General features: G+C 36.2%; 1 protein-coding gene and 1 long non-coding RNA gene across 3 annotated transcripts in view; one reads left to right on the top strand and one right to left on the bottom strand.

Annotated features, from left to right (window-relative positions):
- LOC101738350 (sodium bicarbonate cotransporter 3) overlaps positions 1-14740 on the top strand; it is a 64772-nt gene extending 50032 nt beyond the window's left edge. For both annotated transcript variants that reach the window (XM_038010665.2, XM_062668080.1), the window contains exons 3-14: positions 2742-2852; positions 4990-5046; positions 5453-5932; positions 6389-6463; positions 6821-7893; positions 8260-8412; positions 8579-8728; positions 8800-9465; positions 9544-9786; positions 10125-10315; positions 10847-10946; positions 12074-14740. In XM_038010665.2, the coding sequence (XP_037866593.1) occupies positions 2742-2852; positions 4990-5046; positions 5453-5932; positions 6389-6463; positions 6821-7893; positions 8260-8412; positions 8579-8728; positions 8800-9465; positions 9544-9786; positions 10125-10315; positions 10847-10946; positions 12074-12166 (3392 nt within the window). In that variant the 3' untranslated portion in view covers positions 12167-14740. The remainder of the gene's footprint in view (positions 1-2741; positions 2853-4989; positions 5047-5452; positions 5933-6388; positions 6464-6820; positions 7894-8259; positions 8413-8578; positions 8729-8799; positions 9466-9543; positions 9787-10124; positions 10316-10846; positions 10947-12073) is intronic.
- The window catches only part of LOC134198741 (uncharacterized), a 434518-nt gene that overhangs the window by 183191 nt on the left and 236395 nt on the right, over positions 1-14932 (bottom strand). The window lies entirely within an intron of this gene.

Raw genomic sequence — 14932 nt, 5'->3', positions numbered from 1 at the left:
TGATGTGTGTACGCAACGTAGACGTCTGCCGTGATCAATATAAGTTTTTAAGACTACAATAAACAACATATCAATGGCAGATCTGGTCAATTACTTTCAAAATTTTATTTTTTTAGTATTTTCAAAATTGTCTGCCACAAAGTAAACCGCGCGATAACGGTCTGCCATTCTTATTTTCCGATAATAATAATCATATATTTTCAAATTTCAAAACGGCAGACGTGGTCAAATGGATTTAAAGTCCGTCAAAAATCGATACCTGTCCTACCTGAGCGCTCGGCCCGTCGGCCACTTTGAGCTTAGTGAGTCCCCACCTCATGCATGGTAGGTATAGGGGTCTCAATGTACAAAAATTCAGGTCTGGTCAAATACATACAGGTATTCGCCCACGGGCTCTTGGGCTATTAGGTTAAGGCACTATTTGAGTTTTTCCCGGACGGGTAGGTGAGCTCACTGGCTCAGTCTGAGAGGATTTGCTAACACTAGCCACAGCAAGAGCAGTGCTTCGCAGAATTGACCACCGGAATTTCGTTATCACTAGACATTCCGATGTTTCAGATCTATACTAATATTATAGAGGAAAGATTTGTTTGTTTGTTTGTTTCGAATAGGCTCCGAAACTACTGGACCGATTTGAAAAATTCTTTTTCCATTAGAAGCCGACATTGTCCCTGATGAACATAGGCTACTTTTTTTATTTCTTTTTTTATTTTTTATTTTGGTTTCATGTGTGTTTTAATGTTTCCGAAGCGAAGCGAGGGCGGGTCGCTAGTATTTCATATTATCGGTGGTCACGCTCTCTAATAAGATTTTATTTCTCTACAACTTAAGCTGGACTTGAAACTCACTTATCGAAGTTCAAAAAGAAAAACTTCAGCGTTGCTTCTTTATTTACTTATAGTCAACGTAAGTTGCTTTAAACCAGAACAAGACGTCTAAATTGAATATCAAGAAAGCTGGCTGAATTCTTATTAATTTGTATTTATATTTATAATCCTATTTTATCTTTCTGAATATTTGATCTTTCCTATGTTTTACCTAGGTTTTACCATACAATTACGAAATGTTTTGAAGGTCATAAAAGAGCATAGGTATTATTAATCGACCATACATATTTAGGAAATGTAATGAAAATTAAAACCTTGGTTTGAACAAAAGATTGTCCATTTTATTTGGTCGGGCCTTTGAAATTCATGGATTCGTGAATAGAATGCAAATCGTGATCGACGAACTCCATTCACCCGGACGAGAGGAAGACTACAAATTTACTGCTTAATTCAGTATCAGACATGCCTTTGAAATTATTAAACTTTATCACCAAACATGAGGTACAAAAATAGGTATTGCGGGAATAGCCAATAAGGTTTTTTTATTATTTAATAGTTAGATTACGAAACTTAGATTTTTTTTATTGCTTAGATTGGTGGACGACGTCACAGCCCACCTGGTGTTAAGTGGTTACTGGAGCCCATAGACATCTACGACGTAAATGCGCCACCCACCTTGAGATAGAAGTTCTATGGTCTCAGTATAGTTACAACGGCTGCCCCACCCTTCAAACCGAAACGCATTACTGCTTCACGGCAGAAATAGTCAGGGTGGTGGTATCTACCCGTGCGGACTCACAAGAGGTCCTACCACCAATAAGATTAGATCCTTAGATAGATCCTTAGACCTATAGAGAAGAGAGAAAGAAACTTTAGAAACTTAGATCCTACCCGGTTTTTACGGAGCTCATAGACACCACAACATGACTGCCACCACCCAACTTGAGACATGAGGTTTAAGTCTGTTTTTTATAGTACAACAGCTATCGCATCCTTCAAATAGCTTTGTGGATGCTGTGCCTTTGCATTACTACTTCACGGCAGAAATAGGCAGAATGGTGGTGCCTACTCGTGTGGGTTCATAACACGCCCTACCGGCGGTCAGAGCAGCATGTCCTCTTATCACGCTACATAAGGATTTGGCGTGAGTTTTACGACCTGCCGCCTGCAGGACGACATTATATCTCCAGTAGTATTTATATATCCATCGAAGATTCATGGCTACGTGCAACAAAGAATAACTTTTTCTCTTTCTTCTATGTTTGACGTTCCTTTTACTCGATCCACTTTTAGTTCTATGATATGCGTTTTATTATAATAAACATTTATGTTACAATTTAGATTTTCAAATACCAAATTAAATCGTAACCAATCCAGTAGATAAGTTATGACTGGGTCGAAATTTGAGTGAAGACTTCCTTCAACTATCATGCACTTTCGCTGCTTTGGCCTATGTTGTTTATCGATTGTTTCTCTTCCATTTTTATATCATTTGTTTGTTTGTATACCATTTGTTTTTCCTAACGCACCATTCCAGAGCGTCGAAAATCTCCCTTTTATCGGTCAATCATGAGATATAACCGAAGCGATATATAAATATTACTGAATAAAAACTTTTTCACATCTATTCCGATGTTGCTTAGTTGAGTAGACGAGCTCACGGCCCACCTGCTGATGTTAAGCGGTTACCAGAGCCCATAGACATCTACAACGCAAATGCCGCCACCCAACTTGAGATATGATTTCTAAGTTCTCAGTTTTAACAGTACAACGGCAGCCCCACCCTTCGAACCGAAACGCATTACTGCTAGACGGCAGAAATAGTCAGGGTGGTGGTACCTACCCGTGCGGACTCACAAGAGGTCCTACCACCAGTAAAATTTCTATTAGACAAAAATGTATCTTTGTTCTCAGGCCATCGAGCCCACACAGTGTTTGTGGGTGTACACGTGCCCGCCCGCAGACACTCCCACAGGAAACACAAACACCACCACCGCAACGGGGAGAAGGAGAGCGAGAAACCAGGTAACCAAATAAATTAACGCAAATAAATAGCATACAAGCAAACGTATCTGCGACGTTATGCTCTATAAATTATATGATTTTTATTGCCCTGGTAGGCAGACGAGCATACGGCACACATGATGATGAGTGGTTACAGTCGCTCATGGACATCAGCAATGCCAGGTGTAGAGCCAAAACGCTGCCCATGCTAATTATATTAATATGATGTCATGTTAATATTAGAAGAACATGTTTGATAATTTATTTTTGAACAAACTTTTATATAAATAACTTTATGTTTGAAGAAACTGTAATTTATTTATTGAATTCACCATTAGAGAGATGTGTGATTGAGGTTTACCATTTTCGCTTTTAAGACCACGATGGTAACCGATGGTAACCGATGAAAGGCGATTGCATGCAGCAGAGATGCGAATGTTGCGATGGATGTGTGAAGTAGCGAGAATGGATAGAATACGGAATGAATATGTTAGAGGAAGTCTGAAAATGGCACCTGTGACAGAGAAGCTGAGAAGTGCGCGTTTAGGATGGTATGGATATGTGATGAGACGAAATGAAAGTGAGGTTGGTAAGAGAGTATTTTCTATGAATGTGGAAGGATATAGAGGAAGAGGTAAACCTAAGAAGAAATGGATGGATTGCGTGAAAGACGATATGGGTAAGAGGGGAGTGAGCGAAGAAATGGTATATGATAGAAGAATATGGAAGGAGAAAACATGTTTGCGCTGACCCCAGGTGACTGGGAGAAGGGCAAGATAATGAAGATGGTAACCGATGGTAAGTACCACAGCCCTGCCTATTTCTACCGCGACGGCTTGACGGGTGGAAAATTCGGTATATACTATACAATGAAGACTTGACCTAATGACTCAATATAAGTTTTTATAAAAAATAAAGAGTAAGGCAGCCTCCTGTCTATTTTTTTGAATGTCTTTTTATAAGTATTTAATCTTCATTAAGAGTGTACGATTGGTTTTGGACAACCACCGTAGATTTATTGCCAAAGGGCTGCCAACAAATTTCCCAATTTTACAAATTCATTGAATTAAATATGAGTTCTCCGTTTCCAAATTCACTGAACATCATGGATGAACTCCCACAAACACAATTGGCTTTTTGAAGAAAACAAATTTGGTATGCGGTTTCCGTTTTCCCATTACGTAATTTTTGCCTTTGATTGCGCAAAAAAAAAGAAAACATTCTATACAAATAAAAAGTTTTTCTACTTTTTTATATGCATATGAGTTTTTGTATTTTCTTTTTCGTATTCTGTATACTCGTAGTATTTGGTTGTTGAAACTTTATTGAGTAATAACGGTGATCAAATTCGTTCTTCAATGAAGGTTCTTGACGCCCTCACGGTATGACGGATAATGTAGAATTGTTTCTTTAAATAAGTAAATTATTTTATATTATGTATTTAGGGACGGTTCCAAAGCACGGCCAGCATTATCTATTATCTCTATATATAAAAATGAATTGCTGTTCGTTAGTCTCGCTAAAACTCGAGAACGGCTGGACCGATTTGGCTAATTTTGGTCTTGAATTATTTGTGAAAGTTCAGAGAAGGTTTAAAAGGTAGATAAATATGAAAATGCTCGGAATTAAATAAAAATAACAATTTTCTTTTTTTTATCGATTAAGGCACTACGAAGTCTGCCGGGTCAGCTAGTTCAGCTATAATAATTCGTAACCAAAAATATTTTGGAGAAAAATGGTTTTTCTCCTCTCATCCACTACAGAATTTTATTCTAATATGTGTTTTTCTATATGCTTCCGGGTCTTAAATACAGGGTAGGGCCAAACAGAAGCCAGTTGCCAGTTATACCAGTTTTATAGTTATTAAAAATGTACTTTGGTACTAGCTCAGTGTGGAGCACGAACGACTTCCACGCTTAACTGTCTTATAATAAAATCAAACCAAAACATAATCTAGAAATTAATTATTACTGAAATGAGCCCAAATTACCGATGTTCGAATCTCGTGCTTGTTTCTAGATCGAAGCGTAGACGGAAGGGTGGAATTACTGTTATGACAAATTTCAAAATGGCGTCTCGTGTTAAGTGACGTTTCTTGATATTCATAGATTACCTACAATTAAAAAATAAAGATCTCAAATACCATTGATATCCTTAGGGCCCCCGATAATGTCTCGCGTCAGAAGATTGAGCGTTACGGACGACGGAGAAACATGTAAGAATTAGAAAGATTAACATCAGCTGCCGTTTCTTCTAAGCCCTCTTATGCTTTAAACTGTCATTCCATTGTTATGATCTTTCAAGGATTTCGACGACTTCATTCGTGACATACGCATGTTATTCACCCTGTTTCGCTTATGATTCCATAGATGTTGCTCTAGATTTTGGTTGGAATTTACACACATTTTCTGTACTTGCATTGTTCTCCTTACGTAATGATTTTTAAAGTTTGAACCGACGATTGAATTAAACAACTCATAAACTTAATAATTCAAGATTTGACGCCGGGTAAATGTGTTATTGGTTGAATTTCTTTGCACTTTAAATTTTATAGTGTCATTTATTTCTGATATCTTCCTGAGGGTATAATTTAGAGAAAAAAAAACACTTCTGTATTCCAGTGACTCCACCAGCACAGAGAGTGCAGTTCATACTTGGCGAGGATGTCGATGATAGCACACTTGAATCTCATCCTTTATTTTCCGAAATGGAAGAATTGGTCAAAGAGGGTGACGAACTGGAATGGAAAGAGACAGCTCGATGGATCAAATTCGAAGAAGACGTCGAAGAAGGGGGCAATCGTTGGTCTAAGCCACACGTTGCCACTTTATCATTGCATTCGCTTTTCGAACTCCGCAGCCTGATCCTAAACGGCTCTGTTATACTGGATATGGAAGCTAGTTCACTAGAACAGGTAGCGGATAATGTATTGAACAGCATGGTGAACGATGGGTCGCTTGGATATGACTCTAGAGAAAAAGTTAAGGATGCACTGCTAAGACGTCACAGACATCAACACGAAAGACGAAACCATAACATGTCTAGGCTACCTCTAATTAGATCGCTGGCCGACATTGGCCGCAATCACTCCTCTTGTAAAAGTAAGTTTCTTTGATTAATAAAATAAATATGTCTTAGTTTCATTAACTTATATTTGTTTTACGATTTCTTTTTTTAAATTAATATGGAAGGTATTGTGGGGTGAACTCAGATTTTCAGGATGGTGGCTCTCGACGCTCCAGTTCGAGGAGTTGTCGAGGGTCCACCTCATCACCTCACACGGCTCTACTCCAGGCAGCCGACGAAAGAGGCTGCTACCTAGCTGTTCCAGGTTAGCTAAGCGTGAAAATGGCAAAAACTGTGTGAATATTGGCTCACTCAATTCACAGCCTCGGTTCTCACAATGATAGAAGTGCACCCACTTGGCTAATATAAATTTTGTAAATATTATAATTGTAAATATTTGTTTGAAGATGGTTTAATATAATACGTAAGATTATGTATGTTCGGACGGATTTAATTTGAAAACTTCTTGAATATTGGTCTTTATATTACAGTGGAAGAAGGCGGTACAGGAAGTGGAAATTCTCACAAAGGAGAATTCAGTCGTTTCCTAGGCATCCCTAACGCGGGTAACCGCTTATCCTCTTCGATGTTCTTTCTTTTGTATTGTTTAATTGTTTATTTTGCATTTTGCCATCCAATTCAGTACCTATCAGTTTCAGTACTGCTTTTTCTGTCTACGATTCGTGAAATTATAGGTGTAATTTCAAAATTATTTTCTTCAGTCCCAATTCAATACAATAATCCGTTATTGAAATCTGCATTACATTTGTATCGTGATATAAATATCATCATAATGCTATTGTGTACGTTTGTATGATAATTTAACAAGCTTGGTTAACATTTTTTTGCACTTTTAAGCCAGCGACTAAATGTTATGTTTCTGCTTCTGTTGCGGTTTTATGAAACTCAAGTTTATGTTTTAGGTGGTGCCAGCGACGAAGGCATGGTAAAGAGTCCAAGCAGCGTTTCAATGAATCGCCATCAGAGTACAGGCGATCTCCACTTGAACGGAGATATAAATCATAAGTGTAATTTAAATTTTATGAGAAAAATTCCACCAGGAGCGGAGGCCTCCAATATCTTAGTTGGAGAAGTCGATTTCCTTGAAAAAACATTATCAGCATTCGTAAGACTTAAAACCGGGACCATCATGGGTGATTTAACAGAAGTACCAGTCCCGACCAGGTTTATGTTCGTTCTATTAGGACCACCAAACAGCAATTCGAGTTTTCATGAAATCGGCCGTGCTATGGCCACATTGATGTCCGATGAAATATTTCACGAAGTCGCTTACCGAGCTAAAAAGAGGGATCATTTATTAGCTGGCATAGATGAATTTCTCGATGCTGTCACAGTTTTACCACCAGGTGAGTGGGACCCGGCCATCCGTATAGAACCACCAGCAGCTATACCCTCGCAAGATCCTCGGAAACGTCCTAATGATAATCCTAAAGATGAATTAGACGAAGAAGAAGAGGAGCAAAAGCAAAGAGAAGAGTCAGGATTAGCAAGAACAGGACGATTATTCGGTGGCCTAATAAATGATCTTAAAAGAAAAATGCCATGGTATTGGTCGGACTTCAAAGACGCTTTAGCTCTACAATGCATTGCCTCGTGGATATTTTTGTATTTTGCATGTCTATCACCCATAATAACTTTTGGCGGACTACTTGGCGAGGCGACTGGAAAGAATATGGCAGCAATGGAGTCTTTGGTATCGGGATTTGTCTGTGGAATGGGCTATGGTTTCTTTTCCGGACAACCGTTAACGATTTTGGGCTCGACGGGGCCCGTATTGGTTTTTGAAACGATTGTATTTGAATTTTGCAGACAAATAGGTTGGAATTATATGTCGTTTAGATTTTGCATTGGGACGTGGATCACGGTTATTTTGATCATATTGGTCGCGATCGACGCAAGTGCGCTTGTTTGTTACATAACAAGATTTACAGAGGAAAATTTTGCCACATTAATAGCCTTCATTTTCATTTATAAGGTAAATAGTCTGATAACAGATTACTGACGGGCACTTAGCTATATAGAACTTATACCTAGGCCCTGAATACCAAAGATCTGTAAATGCGCTAAAATGGCCTATCAATTACTTTTATATTATGTGTTTGACACGAAATTCATATTATCTCTTATAATATATATTAATTCTGAAAAATAAAAAAGATATTTTTGGTCTATGACTGGCTGTATTTTTAAATTTAGCTTGCTTAGGTATGAGAAACAAAAGAACAAATTGAGGATCCGAATCAAACTAGTGTGTTTTCCTTTCTCCGACGTTTTTATTCCAACTCCTCTGATAAAACAGGATAAATTATTACGCTATTAATAATAAAGACGTTTATTACAGGCAGTTGAAAACGTTATATCTATAGGAAAGAAATATCCTATGAAGACACGCGCCGACGAAGGCTTCAATTACGAGTGCTATTGTTTACCAACCAATTATTCTAGAGTACCGGAGCAATTTAATTGGTCCACTGTTGATAAGGAGTCTTGTCAGGTACATGTAGTAATTACTTATTACGCAATCCAGTACAACTTACCACAATAATAGGAAAAAATATAGAACTTGCATTAGAAAGAAAAATAGAAGAGTAGTATTATATTTTAATGTTGCTTCGTGCAGCGCATCAACATCAAGAATACAATAAAAAAATGTTTTTCAGTTAAACAATGGAACGCTAACGGGAGAAGGATGCCATACAAAGGAATATGTACCAGACGTTTTTCTGATGTCCATAATACTGTTTCTAGGAACGTTCACAATTTCAATTATATTAAAGGACTTTAAAAACTCACTATTCTTTCCATCGAAGGTACGTTTAGAGATTTACTCCAGTGTTTTTTTTTTCAAATGTATTCACTGATTAAAGCCTCATTGTTTCAGATAAGACAGGTCATAAGCGACTTTTCAGTTATTATTGCTATATTATCAATGTCATTCTTGGATTATAAAGTTGGGGTCAAAACTCCCAAACTCGAAGTACCATCCGAATTAAAGCCAACGTTGCCCACGAGAGATTGGGTTATTACACCATTCAATGGAAACCCGATATGGTCAGCCTTGGCAGCCTTACTGCCCGCTCTATTGGGCACCATACTTATTTTCATGGACCAACAAATAACTGCTGTTATCGTGAATCGTAAAGAGAACAAACTGAAGAAAGGCTGCGGCTACCATTTGGATTTATTCGTTTTGGCCATATTAATACAAATCTGTTCCGTTATGGGTTTGCCGTGGTTCGTAGCGGCCACGGTTCTTAGCATTAATCATGTGAATTCATTGAAAGTTGAATCGGAGTGTGCGGCTCCCGGAGAAAAGCCGCAATTTCTAGGAGTCAGAGAGCAAAGAGTTACCCATATACTGATTTTCTTGACCATAGGCTGCTCGGTTGTATTGACACCGGTTTTAAGGAACATTCCCATGCCGGTACTTTTTGGAGTCTTCTTGTATATGGGTGTAGCGTCACTAAAAGGCTTACAATTTTTCGATCGGATTCTGATAATGTTTATGCCTCAAAAATACCAGCCAGACCACATGTTTTTAAGACAGGTATGTTTAGCTGAAGTGATAATATGTACGCGAAAGAATATCGCATCGAAATTTACTATAAATATATGAATGTTCTAGGTGCCTATACGACGCGTCCATCTTTTTACCGCAGTACAATTAACCTGCCTCGTTTGCTTGTGGGTAATAAAATCTTTCTCTCTGACGTCGATTTTATTCCCTTTAATGTTGGTCGTTATGATTGGAATAAGAAAGTCATTAGACTGCTTCTTTACGAGGAGGGAACTGAAAATACTGGACGACGTGATGCCGGAAATGACAAAGCGAAATCAGGACGAGCTGCGAGAACTTGGCGATGCTGAGGTGGGATGGCATGCAAAACTATTACGTCTTTGCCATCGATATTAATTCCAAGCATTTCCAAAAATCATGTACTCACTTTTATTATCGCACTATCACAGTTTCGTGTTTATGTTTTTGTAGTTGTATGTAGTGATGTTTTTGTCGCAAAATAAATATCATTCGCGTATTATTACCGTTTTTTATTTTCATCCAATCGCTTATATTCCTTAATTTCAAGTTAGATTCTTAATTTTTGTCTTCATTTATCTTTAAACCATTACAAAGTAATGTCGTAAAGCTTTGCTATGATTTCAAATGTCCTATGTACTTTAAAAGTTTCTTAGGGTAATTCCTTGTAGGAATCAAATAAGAGCAATCCTCCAGCATACCAAGAAAACCTACAGATACCACTTATTAATGGAAATATTATGAACATACCGCTCACCTCTATCAATATCTCAGAGGAGGTAAACAAAACTGGTATATGGAAACAAGTTAATAGCAATAATAAGAGTCGTAACGATCATAAGAATAAATCCGGAAAGAAAAAGTAAGTATTTTTAATGTGTTTGATATTTTAAGGGGTCATAATCTTCGTCCAGTTTACTGTCGAATAAATAGGCAGAAAAGAAATAAAGTGGTAAATAAACTAATTAGTTCAGGCAACGGAACAACGCTTCCGCCCACTGATATGATACCAAGTGTCTTTCTCTCAGGAGTACACGTAACAAGCGATGTGATAGTGCCTATGTTTTATCCCGCAAGCAAATACCAATTTTGCTAATCAAATACGTACTTAGCACTCGTTCATGAATTACATCCACGTTGGAAGAATAGTGTTAAACCGGCAAGAAATTTAATTTCAGTAATTACTATACAACTGAGCTTAAGTCTCAAAATGGGCGGTGACATTCAGTAATCAAAATCTTAAGTGCATTAAGAAAATGAACGTTATCTACAAAACTAAGGACGCGAATGTCTTGCTATCTTTATAGATAGGCTGAAATACCAAACCGTACACAACAAGGTGAAGTTTCAAACCACCGCTTCACGCAACTAATATTTTGAATTATTATTTCAGTAATAAACACAAAAAAAATATGTCGAAAAATGCACAAACGGAAATCGAAAGGAGACTGTCCGTAATGGACGAAGTCGAAGAAGACGATCCATCGGTTAAGGTGTGCGTCATTGACACCAAATTTTAACGAGCATGTATAGATCTCGTCAACGACTATTATAAGGTTCCACTGCATGTTTAATAATTAGTTTAAATGAGTTTTACGCGCATGGAATTCACTTTTTAAACTGTAATATTTCATGACATACTTAATAGTGTTATGGTTTAATACTGTTATGATTTGAATAATTTTGTTTATATCAATTTGGTAATTGGTTAAAACTGTAGCTAACCTAATATTAATGCAATGTTAGACGTGTTTGTGATTTTCGCTTTTTTACACATTCTAACCTACTTAATTTAAATTGTTAATTTAAGTTAAAATTAATAATATCATAATTTTTTGTTTTATTTGTCCATAAAATCTAATGCAATATTTAATAATTAATTTAAAATTTTATTTTAGATAGATATAGTTTTAGAAGTAAGTTAATATTTGTTTATAAAAATTTAAGCGGCTAAAATTAATTTTACCACTTAGTATTTTGTTTTGGTGTAAAGACATCCGTTCGGGTGTGGTGTATTATTATTGTATTTTTACCTATCCTTAGGTTTGCATGTTAGTATGGACGTAAATACCTTGAGAATACTTGAGAAATTAAAATGACCGACATTTCTGAAGTTTTGAGCTTAGAAAAATAACTTTAACGTTTCAAATTCAATGTAAACATGGAATTTAAGACTCATTACATTGACATTAAAGGTCCAATATCAAATAATCCCAATTTTTTAATTAACCATATTAAATTGTAATCGTTTCTAGATACTTGAGCATTATCAGGAAATGATTTCTATAAATAATATCTAAAAATTTAGGTTTTGATCTGATGTAGTACAAAGAAATTAAAAACTACAGACAGGTTAATTTTGTACGAACATCTGAACCGCCAGAAATGAGTCATTTGCATGAAATTGTAAATATTAAGTTTAGCTTACATTACTAGTATCAAGAATCGTGTTAACGCATTGAAAGTTGTCCTCTTTTTTTAAATTGTCATTTATTTTGTTACTGGCAATAATAATGGGCATTGTTTAAGCAATCTCGTTTGCCCTTACAATGAAAAAAAAAAGATGTGTATTTATATTTACGTGACAATTTGAATGTATTCGTCGTCTGAACATTTCCAGAGCGATATTGTAAGGCGCAAGGACTCGTGGAGCGGTGGAATCAAAAAGAGTGAATCTGGAAAAAATAATACGTCTGCCGAAACCTCGGTGTAACACCGTTTCGAAGTCTAAAAGGTTTAGTTTTATTATGGCCAAATTTATTTCCTACCGTCTTTTATAGAATCAGATTATAATTTTTTGTGGCTTATACCGGTGGACGAGCTCACAACCCGCCTGGTGTTAAGTGGTTACTGGAGCCCATAGACATTTACGACGTAAATGCGCCACCCACCTTGAGATTTAAGTTCTAAGGTCTCAAGTATAGTTACAACGGCTGCCCCGCCCTTCAAACCGAAACGCGTTACTGCTACGCGGCAGAATTAGGCAGGGCGGTGGTACCTACCCGTGCGGACTCACAAGAGGTCCTACCACCAGTAAAGTATTTGTGTATACTTTATTTTTAAATATCGGTGTTAGTTTCAGAACATAGTTGTTAATATTTAGTATAATAGGAATATCGTAGATTATAAAAATTACTACTAAGCACCTCTGTACTGTTATAGATGTCTAGTCAGTACCAGGTCCGTCTTTTCCACTGGCCACTATGGCCCAAGACCTGAAGATCCTTGAAGGCATCTAATTATGAATGAGACCGAGGAAAAGGACCTTATGTGCCTGTGGTAGATTGTGCACTAACCCTTTTGCATTCGCATGATGTTAATTAAAAGTCATGTGTCATTAGAGACTCAATTATCTCCAAGTTCCAGCGCCTCCAATAGGTTTTAGCTATAGGTAGGTATTTTGTAATAAATGTATAACTGTATTATCTAAGTAGGAGGCCCTGTTAGTTACTCGCAAAAAAAAAGTGCCAAATATAGCAGCAGTCTCTACGTATTAGAACATAATGTGTGATGTAGGTTAGCAAAATCATAAGACGTATTGTTTGTATTCAGAAAAACGACAGTTCGTTATAAATAGGAATTATAAAAATGTGCTATTTTTTCTTATCTAAATGGAAAGCAAAACCAGACGGTCAATATGTGTGTCTTGGGTGAAGAAAAAGCATATAACAATATACCAGTCAATTAGGAATTAAAAAATTACCAATTATTTTTCGATTAAATACCTCTAAAGAAAATCTGATCTTCAAGTCAGTCAAGATTTATACGTTAAAAATTATAAATTCGACATTTTTTTTTTTATTATAGACAAGAATGTGCACAGAGTATCTACCAACGTGTATTCTATGACCGATTTGCTTCATAGATCACTTTGGTTTTTGGCGGGAACGCGAGGAGTGAAGTTGTGTGATTTATTTTATTTTGTCTGTTTAGTGTTTCTTAAGGTTTAAATGTGTAATAACGGTGGTTTATTAACTGTTTAATATCTGTGAAAGTGCACAAATGTGGGAAAATGAAACAAAGCCGCTGGACGTCACTTCTCGGGATCCTCCAAAAAGTCCAATGAAAAAGTCTCAGTAAATGACCACCATTTTACTGAGATTATATTTCACCCCATATCATCTCATCTCATTTCATTTGATTTCATCCCAGTTGATGAATGTCTCAAATTAATCATCTTCATTTCATTTCATCATTTTTCATAAAAATAAGAATATAATATAAATTAAAATAAGACATGGACTAAAGGTCTTAGTTACCAGGTCATAAAATCCCCTTTAAAAAAATCGATCGCTTTGAAATATGCAGATAGATTAATAATTGAAGAGAAAACGCACTCGACAATGAGTGTCGCAATCGTTTATAGAAATCGGTAATGTTAAGTTGTTGCCTTCCGTTGAGAAACCTCGTCAGGGGTTGTTTGATCTAATGTGATGACATCATAACACTTGTTCTATGGAAGAATGTATATTCAAAACTGAGAACGATACAGGACATAAAATAATTCTAGAAAATTGGAAAGAATTGTACTTGTGTCCAGTTTGTATGATTTTTAATAGGTAGACACATTTATTTGTATTAAATCATAGTAAGTAACTCAAAATATTGATAGTTTAAATGTATGTTTTATGGTACTGTCTTATTTGTTAATCTTTAAAAACATGTAAGTGTTTATTTTGTAACGATTTAAAATCCAAAGACAAAATTAGTTTTTAAAATTACGTTTCGATCTAAAATTTAGCCTAATAATGAATCTACGTAAACTGTCAATTTACAAAAACAAAATTAAACTTTCGATTATCTAAATAAAATTAGGTATGATTAGTTACATCTTATTTACATATAAAGCATGGCGTGTAGACGTAAGAACTGTCTTACTGTCTTATATTAGAGACATGTTGAAATAGTGTCCCGCTGTAAGTGGCAAATTACAACTCAGAAAGCCATGATATGATACGGATGTAGCAGCTATAAAGCGAGTGATGTATTAAAAAAAAAAATCTTCATTTTCAAGGCGCTATTTTTGAAATTGCACCTCTTGCTACAGTGGCGCCACCCTAATTGGTCACTTTTATAGTAGAAAGTGCTGTGTACCTCTACCCGATATACTATAAACCAAGACTAGAATTTAGTGAAGTAGTCGTAATTAAGCATTTTGAATCAATTATACCATTTATTATGTTATCATTGGTCGGTTAAAGTTAATCATCAATGTTTGTACCTGGCTGTATGTTTGTTACGGATTTGTATCGTTTTTATTGATATTAAATGTGGTGTGTTAACGAAAGTGCTTTTATTTATTTCAATTTATATATTGGTGCATTTTGACGACTGAGTCGTGAACTCGATTGATATTTCGGGCATTCCTTATGATGTACAGATATGTATTTGTCTGGGTATCTAATTCCTTTTTTTTTCGTTGATATCCTATGGGGCTATTTTAACTTCTCACGGACCGATAGGTGAGCTCACGGGCTCA

Source organism: Bombyx mori, chromosome 4 (genome assembly GCF_030269925.1).
Source record: "Bombyx mori chromosome 4, ASM3026992v2".
Lineage (NCBI taxonomy): Eukaryota > Metazoa > Arthropoda > Insecta > Lepidoptera > Bombycidae > Bombyx > Bombyx mori.
This window is presented reverse-complemented; position numbering and strand designations above follow the sequence as displayed.